The sequence below is a fragment of the Asterias amurensis genome, chromosome 2 (assembly GCF_032118995.1).
Source record: "Asterias amurensis chromosome 2, ASM3211899v1".
Taxonomy (NCBI): domain Eukaryota; kingdom Metazoa; phylum Echinodermata; class Asteroidea; order Forcipulatida; family Asteriidae; genus Asterias; species Asterias amurensis.
The window spans coordinates 19,602,522-19,626,541 of NC_092649.1; the positions used below are offsets into that span (position 1 = coordinate 19,602,522).

General features: G+C 39.3%; 1 protein-coding gene across 2 annotated transcripts in view; it reads right to left on the reverse strand.

Annotated features, from left to right (window-relative positions):
- The window catches only part of LOC139952173 (cAMP-dependent protein kinase type II regulatory subunit-like), a 52,778-nt gene that overhangs the window by 15,483 nt on the left and 13,275 nt on the right, over positions 1-24,020 (reverse strand). For both annotated transcript variants that reach the window (XM_071951196.1, XM_071951206.1), the window contains exons 2-10: positions 23,847-23,882; positions 18,494-18,549; positions 17,535-17,618; positions 10,010-10,051; positions 9,420-9,484; positions 5,267-5,408; positions 3,529-3,630; positions 2,433-2,507; positions 1,233-1,298 (exon numbers count right to left, since the gene is read on the reverse strand). In XM_071951196.1, coding sequence (XP_071807297.1) covers positions 1,233-1,298; positions 2,433-2,507; positions 3,529-3,630; positions 5,267-5,408; positions 9,420-9,484; positions 10,010-10,051; positions 17,535-17,618; positions 18,494-18,549; positions 23,847-23,882 — 668 coding nt within the window. The remainder of the gene's footprint in view (positions 1-1,232; positions 1,299-2,432; positions 2,508-3,528; positions 3,631-5,266; positions 5,409-9,419; positions 9,485-10,009; positions 10,052-17,534; positions 17,619-18,493; positions 18,550-23,846; positions 23,883-24,020) is intronic.

The window sequence follows — 24,020 nt, forward strand, 5'->3', positions numbered from 1 at the left end:
ATGCGATTATGAAAATATAGGTGATAAAGAAATTCCAAAGAAAGACAAAAAATCTACCAAGAATGAGTTCAACCTTGTTCTGGAAAAACCCCCAAGCTAGATTAGCCTTCAAGTACCACACAAAATAGAACAGAAATTTTACCTAAAATGAGTTCAACCTTATTCTGGATAACCCCAAAGATAGAAGAAGAGTCAAAACTAACTCCGACAACAAAAATTGCCAAACTAAAAAAACGAGAAGTATGCCAATGTATGCCCTATGCATGCATGAGTATGCAATTATTGAAATCCCCACCGTCGGATCCTAACCGACTTGTCCATAATCATGCACAAATAATCCAATAAGAATCTTCAAGGAGTGAATAACCTTGCGCGGACGGCCATCGCCTCAAATTAATCTCAAACCACATTATTCATGCCGCCCCGGCTCCCTCTACTTGTGGTGGTATTTTACCGCAGGATGATCAACAGAACTGTAAATAAAACAGCCAACTTTCCTTTGGGCGTCGGGGCGTAATTCTACCTGTCTGTTCAAATACAGTTACTCTTATGATCTGTTCGTGCCTAAAAGGGCTCCATTCATTTCATTGTCGTCGACAAAGAAATCAAATCTTGCGTCTTTGATCAATCTTATCATTTGATATGACTGACAATGATAAGCATTTTGACAAATAGCCTTCAGAAGTTTGTCATGCATTGTAAACATATTTGCTTGGAAATGCTCTTAAATCAATGCAGAATTACTGGGTCGCTGCATTTGTATCTCATTTGCACTTTTCTTTCAAAACTATTGAGGTCAGTCTTTTGACCCCACCCTCCCCCCCCCCCCCCCCAAAAAAAAAATTGTTTTCCATTTCAATAAGTTAAAGTAACTAAGTTGCACGATTAAAGGAATAAGTGTTGTGGGTTTTGTGGTTTAGGTATTAGGAATCATGTGACAAATGACATCATCACACGACAGCCATCTTTGTCTAGCAACCTGAAGACACTACTACACACCACTGCGGAAATTGGTTGTGAGCACCAGTCTACAGTAAGCATGTAAAACAGCATCACAGACAAAATTGACTGCCATGTGATGCGTGTATGAAAAACAAATAACTGTGCTCAATCACGTTACAAGCATTAATGTGGTTAATATTTGTTATTAATATCTGAGGTTAAAATAGAAACAATGCAGTATGAAATTTCAAACAGAGTGGGGGGGGTGGGGTTGTGTATGGTGCCCTTACCTTGTTTTTCATTGTGATTCGTACGCTGCCATCTTCAATGAAATAGCACCCATCAGCGTCATCACCCTGAGGGGGGCACAGAGAGAAACACTTGGGAGATTGTATTGGCTTTAAGAATCTGTAATCCACCCGACCCATTTCCCTTCAAGTCTCCCGCATACCCAACGGGGAAACGTGGGATTTCATTTCATTTATTAATTTCACAGGTAACAATACAGTACAATGATAAAAACAATCAGGGGGCCATATTCATAGCGCTACCCATCTGTATCACTTGGCAGCGAAAAACAGAGTTGTGACGTCAAATGTGCTTTGCATTTGCAGGAAGTATGAACCTGACTTATAATAATAATAATAATAATAATAATAATAATAATAATAATAATAATAATAATAATAATGAAAACTTATAAAGCGCACAAATCCACAGAAGTGCTCATGGCGCTAAAATACAAACAATAGCATTAAATTAATATACAATAACAACAAAAATTAAAATGTAAACCTAAGTTGAGAGAAATCTAGAACATGTGGAATAGAATACAATAATACAAATGCAATATTTAAGAAAAACATCCTAAAAAAGGTAACAAAAATAACAATAATTAAACCATTGAATCAAATGCCTGTTTAAAAAGATGTGTTTTCAGTTGTTTTTTAAATTGGGTCAAAGAAACGGATGATTTTACTAGTGCAGTTTGTTCCATAGACGAGGGGCAGCATGTGAAAAAGATCGGTCTCCCCATGAATGTTTGGAAATGGGCTCAATAAGGAGGCTAGAAGTGAGTGATTTATAGTACAAGAGAAAACTCATGTTGCAAATATAAGCTTGTATCAGGCGGTCTCCCTATTTTGTCAAAGTCGTTGTTCGGGTGCGAGAGTCAAAACCCTTACAACCTTCAACTGACATTTAGCCAGTGATCACAACCTGGGAAACAGCAGCAAAGGGATTTTCTTATGAAACTTTTGTTTACAATTACATTATTATACTTTATACTCGAGTGATCACCATGGAGATTTGACACTATTTACTCATTTGATTATTCAACTGTGTATAGTTGCATTTATTTACATATTGATAAGGGGAGTTGGGAAGGGGGAGACACAGAAACTTCAAAGGCTTAAATTTATCAAAAGAATTTGGCTGGGGGTAAAAGAAGAGGGAAGGATTGGAAAGGGTGGGAGCAATGATCAACTTACCTGTGCAATTATACATTCACCATCTGCAAATTTTTTGGTTACTAAAGCATCGGCAAGATTCATTCTCTCATAGGGCTAGGATGGAAAAAAAGGTAAAGGAAAAGTGAAAATTCAATAATGACATTACATTTGCTTTTGTTTTTTGAGACACATGTAAATGCAAGGGTGAGAGCCACTGCTGACAAATCAAGTCTGAAACTGGGATCTATAGATCTTAAGAGGTACATTGAAACGATGGCATGTCCACCTTTTGGAAAACCACTGGAGTTATAGATTCCAAGGAGCTTCTAGGAACAGTGTCATCAGCACTAGAGAAGTAGATCAAAGAGCAGGATTTATTGAATTGTGAAAAAAAACCAGCATTTCCATATTTATCAGTTAAAACACCACCCACACCAAAGTTCAGTTTTAACTGTACCAAGTGACTGATCCTTCTCATGTCTGCTTAATAGCAGAAAATTGTTAAGCAACATTTTCTGCTGAAGCAGCTCTATGAACACGGGCCCAATCATAGATATGATTAAGCAGAAAATATTGCTTAACAACTGTCTGCTAAGCAGAAATGAGCATGATACCCTATTTTGGTAACTTTTATTCTAGAGCAAGCTAGTCGAAACAATGAGACCAATTTAAGAACTCAATCCGCTGTAGCGCAGTTAACAACGATCCTATAAAGCTTAAGTGGTAGTCCCAGCCAATTTTCTATACCTTTCGCCCAGGTAGTAGTTAAAAAGCAGGACAGTTCTGTTCAGAACTTGGAAGTCTCATGAACAATCTGAATAAATCTACTCCGCGGTAGTAGAATAGCAAGACAGTTCTCTTAAGAACAAACTCTACCTGGGAAGTAGATACACACATGGTATTACTGCAAACCAAATAGACTCAGTTAATATCTTCCTGATGTAAATGTTGGGAGCTCAAACCAAATATATATTTATTGACACTTCACCTCAAATAATACATAAGAATAATTTTGTTGTGCTTAACTATTTTTTGCTGCTTAAGCAGGTCTTGGATAAAAACTCGGGGCCCTGGAACCTTACCCATCCTCCGTTCCCCCAGGGAAACACTGACAAGATGTAGGGTTTCATCTTACCTCCAAGGATTTCAGCATGGAGACACTCTCAAGTAGCGTCTCGTACATCTTACGTTTCTTAGCAGCATTCTTCAGCACTATCCTCCGGAATGACAATCGATCCTGCAGGGGGGGGGGGGTCATTAGAAAGTGTTAAAGGCAGTGGACACTATTGGTAATTACTCAAAATAATTATTAGCCGAAAAACTTACTTGGTAACAATCAATGGAGAGATTTTGTATTATAAAACATTGTGAGAAACAGCTCCCTCTGAAGTAATGTAGTTTTGAGATCAGAGGTAATTTCTCACTCAAATAAATACAAGACTTCAAGCCCCTGAAGCCTTTTATTGGGCACCTGAAAGAACACAAATTTTGCAATGAAGTTTTTTTTTCTCATTTCACTATTCTCTTGCAACTTTGATCACCAATTGAGTCCAAGCTTTCACAGATTTGTTATTTTATGCATTTGGCAGGCCTGATGCTTCACAGATGCAGCGAAGGCGATTGCCTCAATGCCCAAGATCATTGCCTTGATGTCCTTGAAACGCTCCAGTAGAAATTTACAATTTTCTCATGGGTTGCCCTTTACCAAGGAGAAAATGCCTTGGTGCCCTTGCCCTTGAAACGCTCCAGTAGAAATTTACAGTTTTCTCATGGGTTGCCATTTACCAAGGAGAAAATGCCTTGGTGCCCTTGCCCTTTCAAAAACAAAGCATACAGGCCTGTGTTGGGATGTACACCAAGTGAGAATACTGGTCTTTGACAATTTATCAAAGATGTCTAGTGCCTTTAAGCTGTAATGCATTAATCATGGGGAGGTATCCCGGTTCACCCGATCTGGCACACGGTGTTGTGGAAGGGTTTGTGTAGCATTCACATCCTGGAGATGTAAAGTGGGTTGAATATCGCTCAACTAATTTGCAAGGTATACAATGGTGTTGCCGGGTTGGCGATTGAGTAGTTTTGGAATTGCAGTGCATACTGGCAAACTTGATTTTTAACACGTTGTATAGAATTTAAAAAGCTTTTTGCATTTATACTGTTGGAGTGTCTTTAGTGGGTTTGTGAGGGCATATGTTTGCAAACAGACTGTGCATGTTCAGCGGGTGTCAAGAACGAGACAATAACTACACTATAACTTGAAAGTAAACTATCTTCTCTTTAAAATCTAGTTTTAAGGCAAAATATTTGGTCCCTTGGGAAAAAAGTAGCACCATTTAATCGAGTATAAGGGCTTACCTGCTTACCTGCGTATGTGTACACATGGTATAAGCTGTAATGAACTTTTCAGGCCTTATTTAAAAAAAATTTTCAGACTTTCCAGCAAAACCTGAAGGCCCGGTCACACAGGCCTCGATAACGAGAATGACAATGAGAATGTAAACCATGCACGGCCTTGATTGGTTGAATGAGCAAGGGCATATTCTGCGAGGAGAATTTCAACCAATAGAATGGGTTCTCTTTGCGTCGTGATCGTTATCGTTTTTGTTATCGCTGGAGTGTAACCTGGCCTTCACAAATAACTTTTCAAGTTTTAACTATTGTATGAAGAATGTATTAGGGTGGGGGGGTATTGTAAAAGTGTATGGTTTGTACGCTTGTGAAAATGTTGATAATTGTAAGCTGCTCCAAACGTGTTCTCATATCACTGCATTGCCTATGGCATACTTCAACTGAATGTAAACCAGATACGCACAATACCCATGATGATTCTTCAACGTTTTAATGAGTGAATAATGGAATTAGTCAAAGCTTACCAGTGCCCATAGCGATCCCGGTGTCGTGGCAACAATCGTCGCTGCTCTGGGTGTGTTGTACATCAAAGCCAGCTCTCCAAAGCTACCCGTGTTGTTGTAAGCGCCTACTTTGTTGCCGTTAACGAAGATGTCGTACATTCCACTGTAGAAATAGAAAGACAGAACGTATTATTTTCTGGAATCAGTAAATAAGATTCTGGCCAGGTCTGGAATTACACAGAGGCCATCCATACCTCTTTTGCCCCTGGTCTTGGCCTTGGTGCCCCTTTAAAAGGTTCCCAAAGACCAATACGTATTCCAAAATGAAAATGGACTTGATAGCCATTCCATTTACACAGGTGTGATAAATTAGAAGGCTTTTTCTCCATTGATCTTAGTGGGAATAAGTAACTGAGGACTGATGAGTTATTCAAACACATCAACTCTTGCAGGTAGAAACTTAATACACCTAGGTGAAGAGAAACACATTATGGTTAATAGTCTAAGACCAACCTTCTGACTGCCAACTCCTCAATATTAGCATGCAAACTTAGGCAACTAACATACACATGTACAGTACTGAGGACTGATGTGTTTTCCAAGCTTTGTAAGTAGGAAACTTAATACACCTGGGTGAAGACAAGCACATCATGACTGAGAGGCTTGGACCAATCTTCAAACTGTCATGTCTATGAGGAGCTTGTAACCTCTGGCAACCAATATTATTCAAACACAAAGTCAACCATTGCAGTCATCAACATTAATACACCTGGGTGAAGAGTAGCACATTATGGCCACAGATGTGTCTTACTAAAGACACAAATGCCCAGCCTGCATGTAAAATTCAATCCCTAGTTCTATAGCTTCGGGTACCAGAATTTACATGTTTGTCCTTTGTGGGAGGTAGCTTGGCCAGGGTAAATAGACACAAGGAGTCAATTTAATATGTGAAGGGCCATCTGAGTTGTACTGTACAATGTTACATGTAGTCTAAATAACTGCTGACTAAGCATTTGCTAGGGTAAGTTTCAACTTGCAACTTGCAACGAGAGATGCTAAATACATACTACTGCTTTCAAAAACCTTAAAGGTGCATTTATACAATTATAGGCAAACCTATAGAGAAAGATACCATAAAATACATGTGAACATTCCAGCTGAATATAGTGTCTACTTGCTGAGAAAACAGAAAACAAATGATCACAGTATTTTCAAGTTTAGTGAGGTGACGGCAGGTACCAACCGCAGCTCACTGGCCATAGCATTTGCGAACAGTCACCAACCCTCAGAAATCTGAGAAACGATTCATGCATGAAATTGTTTCTCAAACTCAACAGTATTTTTGTGGTGAGAAAATTCTCCAAACCATATTACTTCAAAGGCAAATCTGTCTCTAAATAGTTTAAACTATCAACTACAATGCTTCCTTAGCTCATAAGGAACAGTATCCACATCCCTGTAAACCTTTCACTGAATTTTTTTTGTCTGAAAATCTGTGATCAACTCTGTTGCAGTCCCCGGTTTATTTTTGCAGTACATTAACTCTGTTGTGTACGATTTCAGCCAAAAACATCCCCCCCCCAATCGTCATGTACAATAGCTTGAAACGAATGACTCAAGAAGGTCACATGTCCCAACATGATAAAATAAAAGCTCTCTCACAATTAATACGCTCCAGCCATTCTTTAATTACTGCACATTCCATGCATGTGGCCAGCAGTACCTGGTTGTATGAATTTCACCTGTCAAGATGATAGATGACTGTGTAGGGGCCATTAGTGAAATTTCTCCTTAATTAAAGTCTCTACTTTAAAAAAGCAGTCACCAGATTGTTTTGAAAGAGTCTGTATCCCCCCCTAACGAGGCTGTCTTAAAGGGGCACACTCTCTTCAAACCTCTCAGAATCTCTCCATAATTAAAGTCACTTTTTTTTAACAGTCACTAGATTGTTTTGAAAGGGTCTTTGTATTACGAGGCCATCTTAAAGGGACATGATGGCGTCTTAAAGGGACACATTGCCTCCAAATCTCTGAGAATCGCGCTGTTTGAAATTGCTCCTTATTCTTTCAGGAGTTGTGGATGGTTCAAGCAAATGCCAACCCCCTTCCCTCCTTTATGTATGCTTTGCAAAATCGAGCCCAGACCCCAATATATCAACTACGATTTGGAGAAATGAACTTTGTGTTAAAGTTTCTTTTTCAAGAATAGGGACTAAGCAAGGTTAACCGACAAATCATCCAAATACATGTTTACAATTTTACGGTTAGGATAATCATGCAAAAGTTCACTCGAAGTTGCTGCAAAATGCATCTTTTGATGTCATGCATGGTTGTGTGAAAGATTGTTTTTTTAACTCAAATTTGTATTTATGAATCGGACAGTTACACATGTAACAGACTATTTCAGAAACGGTTACACATTAACAAAATTAACCGCAAAAGCACAGGCTTTAAGACATATCAGTAGAGAATAGTTAACAGTACAGTCAACAACGGATCTAAGGCCTTGCTTTCAGTCCCTGCCATCACACCTGATTAATTCATCAGTGATTTACTCTCGGGCCCATGTGTCACGATGCAACAAAATAACCTCCATGGCATACATTCAATTGAGTAGGTACATTAAGGCTGCCTACTCATGGGGAAAAAAAACAAACCTGCCTCAAATGAAATGATGGCGAGCTTAAGCCATGTGTTTTCCTTTTCACATGGTTCACCATCAGCCCGGTTCACCATAATCTTATAGGGCATACATTGTACAGTCACATGTTTTCCCCAGTGTTCTTGACTTGAGTCGCTTATTGACTTGCGACTTAATGAATAATGACTTGTGACTTGACTTGAGTTGCACAAAAATGACTTGAGAGTTGAGAACCGACTTGAATAAGTTGGATTTTACAACACATTCAATACTTGTTTAAAATGAATGGCGCAAATTAGATTAGGCAACGATGCCACTGCCGACTTCCCAATGTTTCATGGATTGAATTTATTATTCTGGTCTTCTACTATGGGGAAAATGTCAATTTGTTCAGTTGTTTAGGAACCTTGCACAGGGCACCACAGCAAAAGCACAGGACACCACAGCAATTGCTGCAGGTGCCATGGGTTGTTTCAAGGTCCGATTGCTAAAGTTACTTTTGGATAATACCAAATAGATGCACAAAATTGACGAGCAAATCGTGCAATATCTTGTCAGGTAAAAAGTTCACTTCTTACAAACATGCGGTCATGAAATGTGGAAATGATTCAGATTGAAGGCAAGACTGTTGCTTCAAAATCGGCCAAGGCCTGTATGCTTCGCATTTGAAAGGGCAAGAGCACCATGGCATTTTCTCTTTGGAAGGGCAATCTATGAGGAAACTGTAAGTATCTACTGCAGAGAATTTAAAGGGCACCAAGGCATCGAAGCAATCGCCTTTGTTGCCTACGTGAACTAGGCCTGATGCCAAGTCATGGGCCAAATTATAAACAAACAGAAAACGTCATCCCTCCTATACAGACAAAAAACACATGGCAGAAATTTGCAAAGTCCCACCCAATAATCTCATTGGTTCGTTGTCATGTACTATTACAAACTGATTTAAAAATTGGCCAATTCCACACTTCATTAACTGATTATTTGTGAAATTCTCACCCGATCTCATCGCTTCATTATAGTACTAACACTAATTGATTAAAAAAAATAACCCAATTACACACTTCATTGACTTATTAAATTCATAATTGAAATTTATCTCTCATTTATCTAGCCAGTATGTTGTGGTTTTATAATCATGGTGACTGCGCCATCCCTTTTTTATGTTAAAATTCCATTTCCATTTTGATAGCTTATTCTTATTAGCATTTATATACCAGTAATCATGAGTTTAGTTGAGAACAAAAACGGTAGACGAAAGACAGATTTATTTTGTATTTTGGCTGGTCGAAGCAATAATGTTTTCTACATTTCTACACTATCTCACGAATCGTGGTTCTGAATGACGTGCAAGTACTACTGTTGATACAAAGCACATACATGTACATGTAGTGCGCCCCGAGCCTGTGAAATCAGTCAACAAATGCAGGTGGTATGGATCTATTTCTGGGAAGTCCTCTTACCCCTGAGTGGAGGAGGCAGGAGGCAAAGGAGGGGGGGGGGGGAGAGAAGGAGAGGGGAAGATGAGGTATCTTACCTGTCAATGACGTAGAAGTTATCTCCATCATCGTCCTGATCAATAATATGATCGCCCGGCTGTGTCTGTGGTTACAAGATTCAGACAAAAATAGGAAGGATATGAGTTTGTGAAAAGTACAGAGAATAACGTGCTCTGGACAAATTTGACGATTCTTTTTGGTTTAAAGTAATAAAACACAATGGAAAATGGGGTGCCAGTCAGAAGCCATATTGCCGTGTGGACAGGGATAACACCCAAGTTTACGATACAACCTGGGAAGCAGCAGCCAGGGGATCATCTAAAGGGGATCGGGGTTTTTTACGTTAAATATCAATAAAGTAGATTGTTTTTGAACAAAGAAAAGATGGCTGGAAGGGGACTTGAACTACTGACCTCTGGACAATTGTACCGATTCTTTTGTTCAGTGCTTTCCTTTTGGAAGATTTCAAATAAGCAACTGTTTTGTTAAATTTGGGGAGGAGAAGGTAGACTTTGGGAATGTCATTTATTGACAGTTTGAATATAATATTTAGCTCTACTTTCATGCAGATTGGATATGAACCAAGTGACCTGCCTTAATTACTTATAAAGACACAGATTTTGCTTACCCGTTTTTCAAACATAGCGTCTAACACTTGTTGCATTTGCTCCTGAAATTACAAAAAGACAACAAACAAAATGAGTTCTATTTTTGCCAACAATGCATAATTATGTTAAAAAGAACATTAAAGGTAAGTTCATAGATTGGTAAATATACAACAAAATAAGCACTGCAGCTGTTGAAGCAATTTTAAGAAAAGCTTCCCTTCAAAGTAATATGGTTTGGAGAATTTTTCGCCCTAAACATTTGAATCTTAAAATTCTGTGGGCTGGTGTTCATTCGCAGAGTTTCAGTTGGGTCCCGCTGTCACCTCGCTATTAAAACATGGATTGATTCAACATTCTTGTACAAATAAACTGCCACTTTTTTTGCTGTTTTTCAACATGGACACTGCATTTTGCTGGAACTTATGCATATCACTTTTATTGCAGGCCTGGAATTCGTCTTTGAACATGTTAGAAAAGGCAAGGCCATTTTCATTTTGCAAAGGGCGCTTCCATTGAAAAATCTTAAAGTCTATGGGAAACACTTTTGAAGGGGCACCAAGGCCAAGACCAGGGGGGGCAACGTCAGCCACGGCCAAGACCAGGGGGGCAATGGCAGCCATGGCCACCATGGCCTGTGTGTAATTCCAGGTCTGTTATTGTATCTTTCTTTATAATTGTGTATTACACTGACCAAAAAAAACCAATCTATCACCCTACCTTTATAGCAAAATAAGTGGATCAACAGTCCAGACAAACAATGCAGCAGACAGCAGACATTAATATCAAATGCAATCAATTTCAAATTAGTGCTTGCCACATTAAATACTTTAATGGACTTGTCAGGAACCTTCATTGTATTGTGCAGTTATGATAACAATATCTACTCTCACACAAAGGTAACGTATAATCATTTATCAGCATTAAGAATAAAATTACCAACCTGTAAAACTGGTTTAATTTATTTAATAAAATCAATTAACCTTTCTTTTTTAAAAAGAGCCGTTTAACCTTTAGGTATTATACAGGATTGGTAATGAAGAGAGGTAAAATTGTTTTATTTTAGTCTGAAAGTTTTAATTATAAAGTTCCATACTGGAAAAACAATTCTGTGAAATACTTCCCCCTGAAATCAAGTCACAGAGAAAGTTTATATCTGAAAACCTTTAATAATGCAACAGATGATTTAAAGGCAGTGGACACTATTGGTAATTTCACAAGATAATTATTAGCATAAAACCTTTCTTTGTGACAAGTAATGGGAATAGGTTGATGGTATAAAACATTGTGAGAAATGGCTCCCTCTGAAGTGACGTAGTTTTCGAGAAAGAAGTAATTTTCCACGAATTTGATTTCGAGACCTCAAGTTTAGAATTGAGGTCTCGAAATCAACCGTCTAAACGCACACAACTTCATGTGACAAGGGTGTTTTTTTTTCTTTCATTATTATCTCGCAAGTTCGATGACCGATTGAGCTCAAATTTTCACAGGTTTGTTATTTCATACATATGTTGAGATACACCAACTGTGAAGGCTAGTCTTTGACAATTACCAATAGTGTCCACTGTCTTTAAATTAAGGACAATGAGTTCACCTGCTGAAAATTGTGCACGGTTTATCACTCTTTTCTCCAGAGACACAACACGAAACGGGTTCACCGATTTGTTTATTTCATGTATATATGGTTGACCGTGAACACAAAACATGTACACAGTCTCAGGCCTTAAAATTTGCTCTCAAAGGGGCACAGCAATTTCCCTCTAGTAAGGGGCACCTCTATGACTTACAAAATGTATGAGGCAATTGTAATTTTGAATTGAACTTAGCAAAGGGCACCACAGCAAAAGCAAAGGGCACCACAGCAAAAGCATACGGTACCGCGGCAATTGCTGTGGGTTATATCGAAGCCTGCTGTCTGCCACTTTTTTTTTATGATCATCTCCACCAATCCTTTATAATACCTTTAAGTTTATGTATATCTGAAATAACAAACTCGTATTAGGGAATTTACAAAGGATTAGAACGAATGAAAGATTGACAGCGAGCCCGCGCCGTCACTTTTTACAATATGCGTCTCGTCTGTGACTGTCAAAAGGCACTTTAATACTTTATCTTTAAAATCTCAATCAAATTTGTCACAAGATCCCGAGGATTCCAGCAGAGTCTTAAACACTTCAATGATCAGAGAGAGAGAGAGGAGGAAACTGAATTATGACGTTGTTAACTCGCTGTTGATCCCCGGCCAAACAGATACCGAGATGGTTCTTGAACAGCTGTGACGATCTCAAGATTTGATTAGTAGCTGGTGATAACGACGTTAGCTTTTTAAACAAGACGTCAGGTGAGATTTGAGGTTGGACTTTTTGGCGATGATGGAATAATTGCCGTCGTCATTCGGGAGGATTAAAGTGAGATCCAAAAGCAGGTACACGTGTTTGCCATTTCTTCTGGAACTTTGATTCTTTCCGCATTACAAGACAACCAAATCTCTGTACGCTGATGAAATTTCTAAATCGTTCTTGTGGGGTTGGGTTTTTTTCTATGATGGAATAATTGGCATCGTTATACAAGAAGATTAAAGTGAGATTCAAAAGCAGGTACATTGTGTTAATCTTTCATTGGTTGTATTAAAATATCTCCACTTGCAAATATTTGCAATTTCTTTTTGGACATTTCTTTGATTCCTTCCGCATTACTCAACAACCAAATCTCTGGACGCTGATTAGATTCATCAAGCATTCTTGTGGAGTGTGCACCACACTCAAGCTTTGGCGTTTCTGATCAGCAGAGTGTGGGTTTGAATCCAGGCAGTGACACTTGTTTCCTTGAGCAAGATACTTTACTATAATTTTTAATCTTTCAGATCGGACTTACGTCATAGGTCCCTTGTACTAGGATTGGTAGTGCACATAAAAGAACCCAGAACACTTATCATGGAAGAGCATGGGGTTAACCCTCGTGTTTCTGGTTCACATATCGGACGCCCATGTTTTCTATGGCTTGCGTGCTACAGTGATTCAGAAGACGATCAGAGCATACTGATCAAAACATTGAATTACCGCAAACCATTCCATATCGTATTTAATTTCCACTATAAAGTTTCAAATCCTACATAGAAGTGATTCAGTTCACTATGAGGTATCTTTTGTTTCAATACCAAGACTAATAACAACGCTTCCAGAAAAAATCTGACCCCTGTCCAATTTCATAGAGGTGCTTAAGCAGAAAAAAATGCTTAATCATTTCCTGATTAGCAGAAATGAGCAGGATATCAGTTATAAATGATACATATGACATGTTCTTTGGCTGGTAACCTGAATCTGGTAAAGCCTAATGCTGATGTGCTAAGCTATTTTTTGTGTTTTCAAAGTAGCTCTATGAAATTAGGCCAAGTGCACGACTTTAAATTGTTTGATGGTCCATCCAGCAGTCCTTCAAATGTATAAACTCTTACACATCAAATGGGATTAACATTTTATGTCGCAGTTTTCCTTCACACACACCGAGACTGTGCATACGTATGGTGTTGTTGCTACAGTTACTAACTATACTCAGTAACATTGCCACAGGACTACAAGCTGAATCAACAGCCGTTCTATGCGCACAAAAGTGGCACAGGGCTGGATGACCCATTTTACTGCACAAGGAGCTATCATTGCAGTAGAATGAATTTTAATTAGACAGGAAACGGCGGCATTGATCCATGGCGGTTTTATATCTGAAGGCATAATGACAAACTGTCTGGAAGAGAAAGGTAGCCGCTTTTCATGAATGCACGCTGGATGTTAAAATAATATTATTTGACAGTTTCAAGTACAATGTGTACAAGAAATGAAAATATATTTGGAAGACTATAGCTATACACCAAGTGTCCGTATGCAAATTATGATTGAAAGCATAAATTTTTAAGATAATGTAGCCCAACTTATTATTAATTCTCACCCATTGTCATGTTAAGTGAAATAGTAGTGATGTATAGAAATATGCAATAGTAACTGAGTAGCAACTTTTTCTTACTTTGGATTATGAAACCTGGGCACTTTAGCATGGGTACCTTGTTTTATTTAAGCATGGTTTTAAAGAACTCTAGTTGCACTTTGTGTGTTTGACAAAAATGTTTGGACTGTCTTTATTAGTCTTGCACGATGACAGCAAATAAGCTGGCAGTGCTCATACAATTTGTAGCAACGGATGTAGGTTAAATTTCCTTTGTGTGAAAAGGGCTAAACAACCCACATCAACTATGTACCATGCCCCCAAAAATGTTCCCACACTTTCATTGAACGCACATTTCCTCTAGTACAGAAATACACGCCCCCGCCCCCTCCACTAAAATCTTCTAAAGAATTCCTGAGATTCCCATAAAATAATTAAGATTATTACGACGGAGGGGGGGGGGGGGGGGGGGGGGCACACACCATGCCAAATATCAAGCACCAAATCTACTTGTAAAGATGTACCCCCCCCCCCCTAAACTCCTGTAAAGAATATCTGGGATTGTACCCGTAAAGAATGTCTGATAAGACACAATTAGGAGGCCATTCAGGGAATCATTTTTGCAGTACAAATATGATGAGCATGCAAATGTACGCACCGCCTAAAATGCACACTACAAAACACATGATAGGGAATCGGACGCCCATAATTTATTGCTGCGATGACGTTGGGTGAATTAAGTCAACAGACAGATTTTATCCAAGCCCCCCTAAATTATGCACAAGTAGGTGTTGAATTACACTACTGCTGTGGGATTCTGATGGAATTATTAATAAATGCGTGTTCCGCCCTAGTGTTAGCTTACTGCCTGCCTTTGAAGCCGTTTTTTTTTCTCTCAAACTGAACACCCTGCATGTATTCACCCAATTCATCTGACGTCATCATCACATTAAATTGGTTGCACCATTGTGATAGTCGATGCTTGTTCGTGCTATAGAGTGAAGTATTAATGTTAAGGCGATGCTACATTTACACGCATACTATTGACTCCCAGTATGCTTCGTTTTTGAAAGGGCAAGGACACCAAGGCAGTTTCTCCTTGCTAAAGGGCACCTTGTGTGGAATTTGTAAATTTCTGTTGGAACAGTTCAAGGCCACCAAGGCATTGACCAGGGGGCAAGAAGGCAATCGCAGAAGGCAATCGCCTTCGCTGCCTCCGTGAAGTATCAGGCCTGGAGACTGAAAAGCATGGCAGACTCATGTTACGATAGTGCAAAGAGGTCAATATTGATCATCATTTAGTAAACTATTGTGATTAATTTCCATCAAATCTGGACACACACAGCCAAACCCGGGCTCAAGCCTGGATAAATTTCATGCGAATGCGAATAATTATAAATGCGATACAAATGTTGACGTCACGTGGCTATTTTTCGCAGCCAATCTTTCACAGGAGTTGAGCACAAGTCAACTGATGCGAATTATTTGTTGCAAATTTTTGACATCCAAATTCATATTCATGTGTATATCGCATTCCTATGAACCGGGCTTAACACTGTAATAATTGTGGTTTCTCTTTTTACAAAGCATCCTCTTCGGACTAAAACAGTGCCTCATAAAAAGCAAATAAACCATTTTTAATGAATGTTTGAACAAACTGGGAGATCCATACTCTAGGTTAGGAGACGGACTCTCCAATAACAGACGAGTTATCGTGCTTGACATCACCATAGCAACGGCCTAACGAACGTATAGCTATGATGTATTTAACACCACATGTGCTGTTCCCATCAATTAACAAAAGGCTTAGAATAATAGTGCCTATAAGGTGCCAGCTACAACTATGTGCAAACCAACATACAACCACACATGTATACCCTAAGACCACAGGTTTTTTAAATTGGTTCTGTTATCAAATTAATTTTTTAAGAAAATTTAATTTTAGAAATTCTGGGTACATACCATCCCAAAAGATCAATAGATTCCATTGAACAGAGGTTGGTTTTAATTTAAAACTCAACAAAAATACATAAAAAAAACTTATTTTCTGTGTTTTTAAATAACGCCTGCCTAAGCCCTTATCAATTAATTCAAATTAACAGAACAACATATGGTGTTATTTTCCCGCAAAAAAATAATCTGTTGTTAAAAAATAAGTCAAACTTGTGGGTACAACCAGGTGATAAATTAATCTCTTTTGAGGGAGTGTTGGCTCTGAAAAGAGCTGGTTTCCCAGGCCCGATACTTCACGGAGGCATCAAAAGGCAACTGTCTCCATGCCCCCTGGTTGCTTGGTGCCCTTCAAATGCTCCAGTAGAAATTTACTGTTTCCTCATAGGTTGCCCTTTACCAAGGAGAAACTGCCTTAGGGCCAATGCCCTTTCTAAAATGAAGCACACAGGCCTGGGTTTGGTCTCGCCATTTCAAATAGTATATACTGTGCTCATCTCAATTCACAGAGGCAACAAAGGCCCCCTGGTCATAAGACTCTATCTGCCTTTTGTAAAGTCCTTAAGACTCACCTTTTTCCAAGTTAATTTCCTTCTAGTGCGCTATGATCTTGATGGAATAGTGCCTTATAAATTTTAATTGTTATGTTATGTTATGTTAATTCAAGAGAAGTTATTTATTGTTGCGAGTGTCAAGGTTTTAGTGAGCCAAGTTTTGCTTGAATACCTTGACGAGAGACGAGAAGTAAGAAGTAAAAAAATTATTAAAAAAAAACATGCAAATGTTAAGGATCAAGGGCAGATGAACAAAAATTAATAATACAGGGACTTGGCAAAGGAATTATTAAACAAGAGAGTGTTGAAAGCTACCACTCTCTTTTTATCACCATAAGAAATCATGATTGACCTTTACCTAGTCACACACAAAAAACTGTTTAAATTGCTTTTTATCCAATTTTCTAGTCGGGGTTAGATGAATATGAAATTTACTATTCATTGAAACTACAACTGACGCACAAACATTATTAAAATGTTTTTGTAAGATTGTGTGTGTATCGTCATGCTTGTAGGTAGACTGCTTGTATTTAAAAGCGAACAATTTTTCAGACAACTCTTCCCCCCCCCAATCAAAACACACTGGCATTGGGATGTATTTTTGTAGAGTCTTTGACAGAATTTGCTGCCAGGTGGAGGTCATGAAAGCCAATTCGCCTCAAGCAAGGCTACAAAACAGTCGTGGAAAGGGTGTTACAAGAAGAAAACATTAACGGTGAAAAGACTTTGAAATAAAAGTGATGTATGCAAAAAGAAAATGGCGCCGTCCATAAATACTCCTTTAATCTCTCAGCTGCCTGAGTGACGGGTATACAGCCCCGGACTACTGTGTAGCTCCAAAGGCTTTATCATACACAATATCAACCTCTACCAATTTACACCCTAGGTGAAGAGAGGCAATTATAGTACAACATCTTGCTCAAGGATACACCGGGATTCAAACTCACACCCTGATGACTAAACCACCAGAGCTTGAATTCAACGCTCTAAACCGCTCGGCCAGACACCCCCTTCACTGAGCACCAAATTTTCAAGGGAGAACTTAACTGTCATTATTTTGAAATTATTTTCAACACTGTTTCTCCCCCTTCAGTTTTACTTTAATTACCTTTTCTAACGCCCTAAATAAGAGGATGTTTTTCACAGATGCTGCTAGCCGCGCTCTCTGTTCGTCAGACTTGGGAAAGACAATCTGTGTACACAAAAACATATTACAATTACTGTATTAAATTATCATTCGCAATTTAAATGAATATTCATGACATGCAAAACTCAATTATTGTTTTATTGGCACGTACTTTGCTACCCTTCCGGACAAGTTGTTACATCTTTGTCTTACATGTAGTGACAGTGTAACGGCTCTCTCGCAACTATACTCTCGCGAGAATGCTGTTCTCTATGAAACTACTGCACTCGTGATTATACGCCTCTCTTAGTATTTATGTATGACGTCATAATTCTTACCCAAAATGAGGCTATGGGCACACGTCCCCCACCACTTCCAGTGGCTGGGCCCATAGCTTCGTTTTGGGTTAGCATTGTGACGTACCTCATGCATAAATATAAGACAGGCGTATAGACCCATTTAACCGGGGCAGTAGTCAGGAGCTAGAAAAATGCGAGAATAGTTTAAACACTTGAAAGCATGCATTGCCACAAACATTTAACGACTTGTCCACAAGTGTGTGTGTTGATCGTTCTACAATTAAATGGGTTTACACATCTGGGCCAAATTTCATGACTCTGCTTAACGCGGAAATCAGCGCTGCAATTCTTTGTTTACGGGGTAAGCACCGAATCTTTGCGGTAGCTGTGTAAGCAAAAAATAAATAGTTACGCACGCACACAAGCACAGATTTGCTGCCAACCTGTGAAACAAGCTTGATATGTTAGAGTGGAATTTCCTGCCTCCACTTACACACTCTTGTTACATACTTCATTAAATTTCGCTTTTGGAATAGAATAGCACTATATTGACCAAAACCAATCTGAATATGCGCAAGAGTCGCACTGTCTATAAACCCCTGCAATAGAATAAATAAAAGGTTAATAGAATAATATTATTACCTTTGACTCATTCTCCCCTTCTTCATCAGCTTCTGGGTCGTACTTTTCAGCACATACTACAAATAAAATGGAAAAAGGACTAAATATTAATGTGTACATTTATCTGGGTCTGGAACTATACGAGGAGGCCAGTGATTTTAGAGTCGGGCCAGGGCCTAATCTCAAATAGTTGAGTGAGACATTACCTCTTCTCAAAAACAGTACTTTAGAAGGAGCTGTTTCTTACAATGTTTTTTTTTTACTATCAACAGCTCTCCGTTGTTCGCTACTGGGTAAGTTTTTATGTTAATAATTATTTTGAGTAATTACCAACAGTGCCAGTGCCTTTAAACTGTTTTTTATTTATTGATGAAATGACACTATGACATTATACAACCAACATGCCCATATGTTGTCAGCTTATCCCAATCTTGTGCAAAACAAAACTGGCAATTCCTTGAATTCACAGTCCACGAGCAGACCCCAAACCGCATTTGCTGATGTGTAGTTCAAATTGCACCCGAAAGGTCAAAAGGGCACGACAGCAGTGAATAAAAAAGACTTCCTTGAAACTTGATGGGTAAACATATTTATTACGATTAATGCTCGCTTCTCCAGAAAAAAACATGATCCTAGGTCAATTTTAGTGCATGAGATCCATTTTTCTTTGAAGTTTTTGTGGAAATAAATTCATTGCTATCATAATTAAACCCTATAAGTAGGCTCTCCAGACACGTCACTGTAGGTTTTAAAAGCAGGATTTTTCTTGTTAGTTAAGAGTAAATATATCTACGGATAAAACATCAAGGCTATTCCGCCTAGAAGGCATTCCTAGTGACGATAATCAACCAGGAGGTGGATCCATGGAAGGAGAAAAAAAAAATCAATAGCAGGGATTCGTCCCGGCGACGTTACCTCCACGCAGGTATTATAATCTCCCTTAGTGGCGAGGATGCCTTTATAATGGTCCGGATCAATAACGGTGTGCCATCATGCATATCCAATCTATAGATGTATACTGCCTGAGACGTCCACCAAGTGTGGCTTCTAAACAACGCACACACTGAAGCCACCTGCTGTGTGCAGTCTGCTTGAATTGAGAGACTGAAGAGAGGGGGGGGGGTGGAGGGGGGTCGAGGAGTAGCCTTCAAGATGCTTCCCTTGTGCAGAACGTTTGACAATAAACAAACAAAAGATAAACATCAAAGAAGGGTTTCTCCAGTCATCTTTTGATGTCTTTGTCAATGTGGGACAATGGCAGTCTCGATGACAACGGGATAAGCCGGTAAATGTTGCTAAACGGGATTGACTGCTTTTGTCTGTGTGCGTGTTATAGTAGAAGGTGTTTCCTTGGGGTGGGAGTTGGCCCATCAAAAGAAACACCTATATTGCTCTTTTCAGGGATTCTGTCTGAAGGTTGCTCTTAAGGAATTATTTTTTGTTTGTTTTAAAGACACTAAGATTCACGCACATTTTGGTAATATCCTTTGAAGCGTCACAGGAAAGTAAATTGAGTTCCAATTCAAGGGTATGCCCCACTGTTCCACAAAATTGATAACAAATTCACTTTGATCAGGCGATAACTAATGATTGATGACAGGTGCCAGTCAAAGACTCTAATGGCATGGTTTGCAGATAATGCAGCAGCATGGGGTAGGACGTCCCTGATGTGGAATGGTCTCACAATTATGTCCCGTTATTTTAGCATGAGACTTAGCATGACTTCGGACTTGACAAATATTTTCTTATTGCCTCAATATGTACACTAATGCTACACGTATTTCAGGCCTGACACTTCATGGGGGCAGCGGAGGTGATTGCCTCCATGCTCCCTGGTCATTTTCCTAGGTGCCCTTGAAATGCTCCAAGGAGAAAATGCCTTGTTGCGCATGCCCATACAGGCCTGGTATTTAGCTTATACACTCAAGCTCCTTAGCGTTAGCAGAGGAGTGTCTGGGCATCTTTTTGGACACTCTGTTTTAAATTTCAGGGTGCGAAATTAACGGTTGCCCAGTTGCCCGGGGCAACCAAAAAATCATCCGGGCAACCTGTGATTGTGTCGCCGTTGCCCGACGGGCAACCTTATGAAAAACAACAACTTAGGCCTAACCTGCTTATATTGTGCCAGCTCCAAAGATCGTTTGAATTTTCCACACAAAAAAAATATTTATGATGTTCAACCATTTTTGTATATTCCACGACGTCAACCGGACCGCGAGCCATGTGAGAACTTTCCAGCATCATCATTCACGTATTAAATAATATGCGATGGCACAGCGCGGTTAAAATTGCAGTGCTGTGTAATAATAGCGGGACAGTAATGCACGTGCGTAGGGTACACGTACAGCATTTACAATTGGAATTCACGTTCTTGTTCTGTCCCAATTATAGAATCAGCCTAACTGCAAATATATGGGCCTTTACTTACCATCTTTGCTGTGTAGCAAAACACATAGTTGGGTCATTTCTATAGTTGGGACTGAACGCTTGCACCGCTGATCCTGGTCGCACACGCGCTATCCAGCAACCGCTGGTGCCGCGCAGTTGTCATGCTGCACAGTGTGCCGCGCACGGGACCATGATAAACATGCAAATGATAAACACGATGAATGGAGGCTACGGGCACACGCGCTTTCTAGAAATTGCGTTTTTCCGGGGATCACTGGTGCCATGCGTGTTATGCTGCACGCGCACATAACAAGCGTGTGGGAACAGCTAGCGAGCATGTGTGAGCGCAGATCCACTCGCTACTTTAATTTGCGTGGTTGACACTGACAGTTCTAATATTTTACGAAAGTTGCACGACACAAAGAATAACAATGAGCCTCCTAAAGTTTGGTTTCACGTTGGGTAAAAACCCAAAACATGTAAGAAGTGATACCGACGCTGGTTTTGTCAAGAGTTAGAGTAAGACTTACCTTTATCTCTTTTTTTTCGGGCAACCTATTTTTCTTGTGGGCAACCTATTTTCAGTTGCTGGTTGCCCTGGGGGCAACCAGCAAATTTTCTTAATTTCGTACCCTGAATTTGGACACCCTGTTTTATCTGGCATATATTGTAAGTGAACAGTTTGTGCATACATCAACTTTTTTAATTTGCAGCAAATTTTGACACCCTTTTACCAAATCCTGGCTCAAACCTTTAAATCAAGCTCCCCAATACCATTTTGTTTTTATTTTAAATTGTTGCGCCGCTAATGCTGTACCAATGCATTAATTCAAGCATTGTGCAAGTATGACTTGTGGAACACCTTTATAAATTTATAAGTGTTTCTCTATTGCATAGTGCTTCCTCTTGTTCATGTTGTTGAGAGGGGGTTAGGCACCAATGCAGGTGTCTTTTTGGATTAAATAGTCTGTATACTCCTGGAGGTAGATGGTATACAACCATTATAAAAGACCTACGAGGTTTTGAGTGTTTAGCCTACAAATATACATAGGGGATTATATTGTGTAAGAGATTAAAGAGCAAGTCTCTCCTACAAACTACTTCAGCAACCTCCATCAAGTTATTGAAATTTAACCCTTGGAATATTTACTCAGTGGGTCTCGGGGTCTTGATGTATTTAGCTGTCAAACTTTTCAAACTGAGCCTGAACAACTTCCTTGTTTGCTCGTTAGTTTGTGTGTTTATATAGTAATTAGTCCACAAATTAAGGACCAGAAAAACTTACATGTTGGTCAAGAGCGCTGGAGAGCTGTTAACATTATAAAACATTTAAAGAAACAACCCCCTTTGAAGTAATGTATTTAAGGAGAAACAGGTAATTTTTCACCCCAAAATTTGAATCTGAGAAAGGCTTCACTCAGGCATAAAGAGTTCTTGTGTTTCACAATTTGTTTGGAAAAAATCACCTGTAGGCTTATTACTCGGGTGGGATTCGAACCCACGACCTTTGCAATTCCAGACAGTGTCTTACCAACTACATATTACTTTTTGGTCAAGATGTATACACAATGAGGTATTATTCTTTGATAGATTATTATTCTTAGTTTTCGGTTTGAACAAAGAAAAATTTACTGGAGCTGGACATGAACCAATGACCTCCGGATTAAAGTACCGGAGCTCTACCAACTGAGCTATCCAGCCCTATGTTGGCGGTTTCCCTATTAAAGTCAATATCTAATTTGGGAGTGCCAGTCAGAAGCCATAAACCGTTGCATCTAGCTGCCCTATATTATTCTTCATTCATAAATACCCCAGACATTTCGCTACTCCTACTGGTGGAGAGTGCATCACGTGAGGGTGTTTAAACAGTTGATAATGACCAGCTGGAGCTGTTTACAACCGGCTGGCTTCTGCGTGTTGGGCGCGCGCATACGCCAATATTATCACGCGGAACGAGCAATTCATAGCTAATAGTAACAGTGCGTTACCTATTTCTAAGTGCGTGCGCGTAATCTATTTCTGAGCACGCGCGCGTGTACACACAACCCACGCGCATCAAACAGATTCTTCACAAATTAAAAAAAAAAAATACTTAAAACCTTGAATTTTCAATTAGTCAAAGTGTCTATAATTGTATTTTGTTAACACTTTTAACAAAAGGGCATTTATGACTTGGGAATAAAAGAGTAGTTCTTAAATATCCGTTTAAAACCTTGCAGGATCGTTGCCGGCGATAAAGGCCCTCGCTTTCGGCTCGGTCCTTTATCACAAGGCAACGACCCTGCCAGTTTTAAACAGCCGTTAAAGAACTCGTCGCTACCCTTTTAATCCCTTAACATTCAATTACAAACTACAAGACTGCCTGTACTTGTCTGTCCAGTCCATAGTTTACCAAAACTACTTAATACCAAATCCAATACCAAATCCAAAGGCTTCAGGCCAGGGCCCAAATTCATAGGGCTGCTTCAGCAGACAAAATTGCTGAATAACTGCTTGTATGGTAGAAATGAGCAGGGCCAAATTTCATGGCTCTGCTTACCGCCGAATTCTGTGCGATCACGATTCCCCGCTTACGTGCAAGCGCCGAATTTCTGCGGTAGCCTTGTAAGCGTAGAATGCCTATTAACGTGGAGTACGCACGTGCAGAAGCCAAAATTCGCCGCTAACCCGTGAAATATGCTTGCCGTAAGCACAGAATTCCCTGCTTCCGTAAGCGCCGATTCTGTGCTTACAGTAAGCAGAGCCATGAAATTGGGCCCAGGATACCAGGCAACACTGTACATGAGACATGGTATTGTGGTTGGTAACCTTATTCTAGTAAGAATAATTTTGTTGTGCCTAGCTACTTTTTTGTTTATGCAGCTCTATGAACTTTCAAGCCCTACCATGTAGCTCAATCAGAATATTGACAAAGACACCAATTTAAAAAAAAATATTTATTTGTTTATTCAAATAAGATGCTAAGAGTGAGAAATACAAGACTCACCTGACTTCCTTCTGGAAAATCTGTTTCTTGGAAGCTCTGCAGGAAAACAATCAGGAAAAGAAATAGCCGCCATTAGTAAAAGTTACATGAAGCTACTTGATTTCATAGTCCATACATAGCTCAACCCTCTAGTGGCGAACATGAACCAGTGTTGGCGATGATACAATCAAGCAG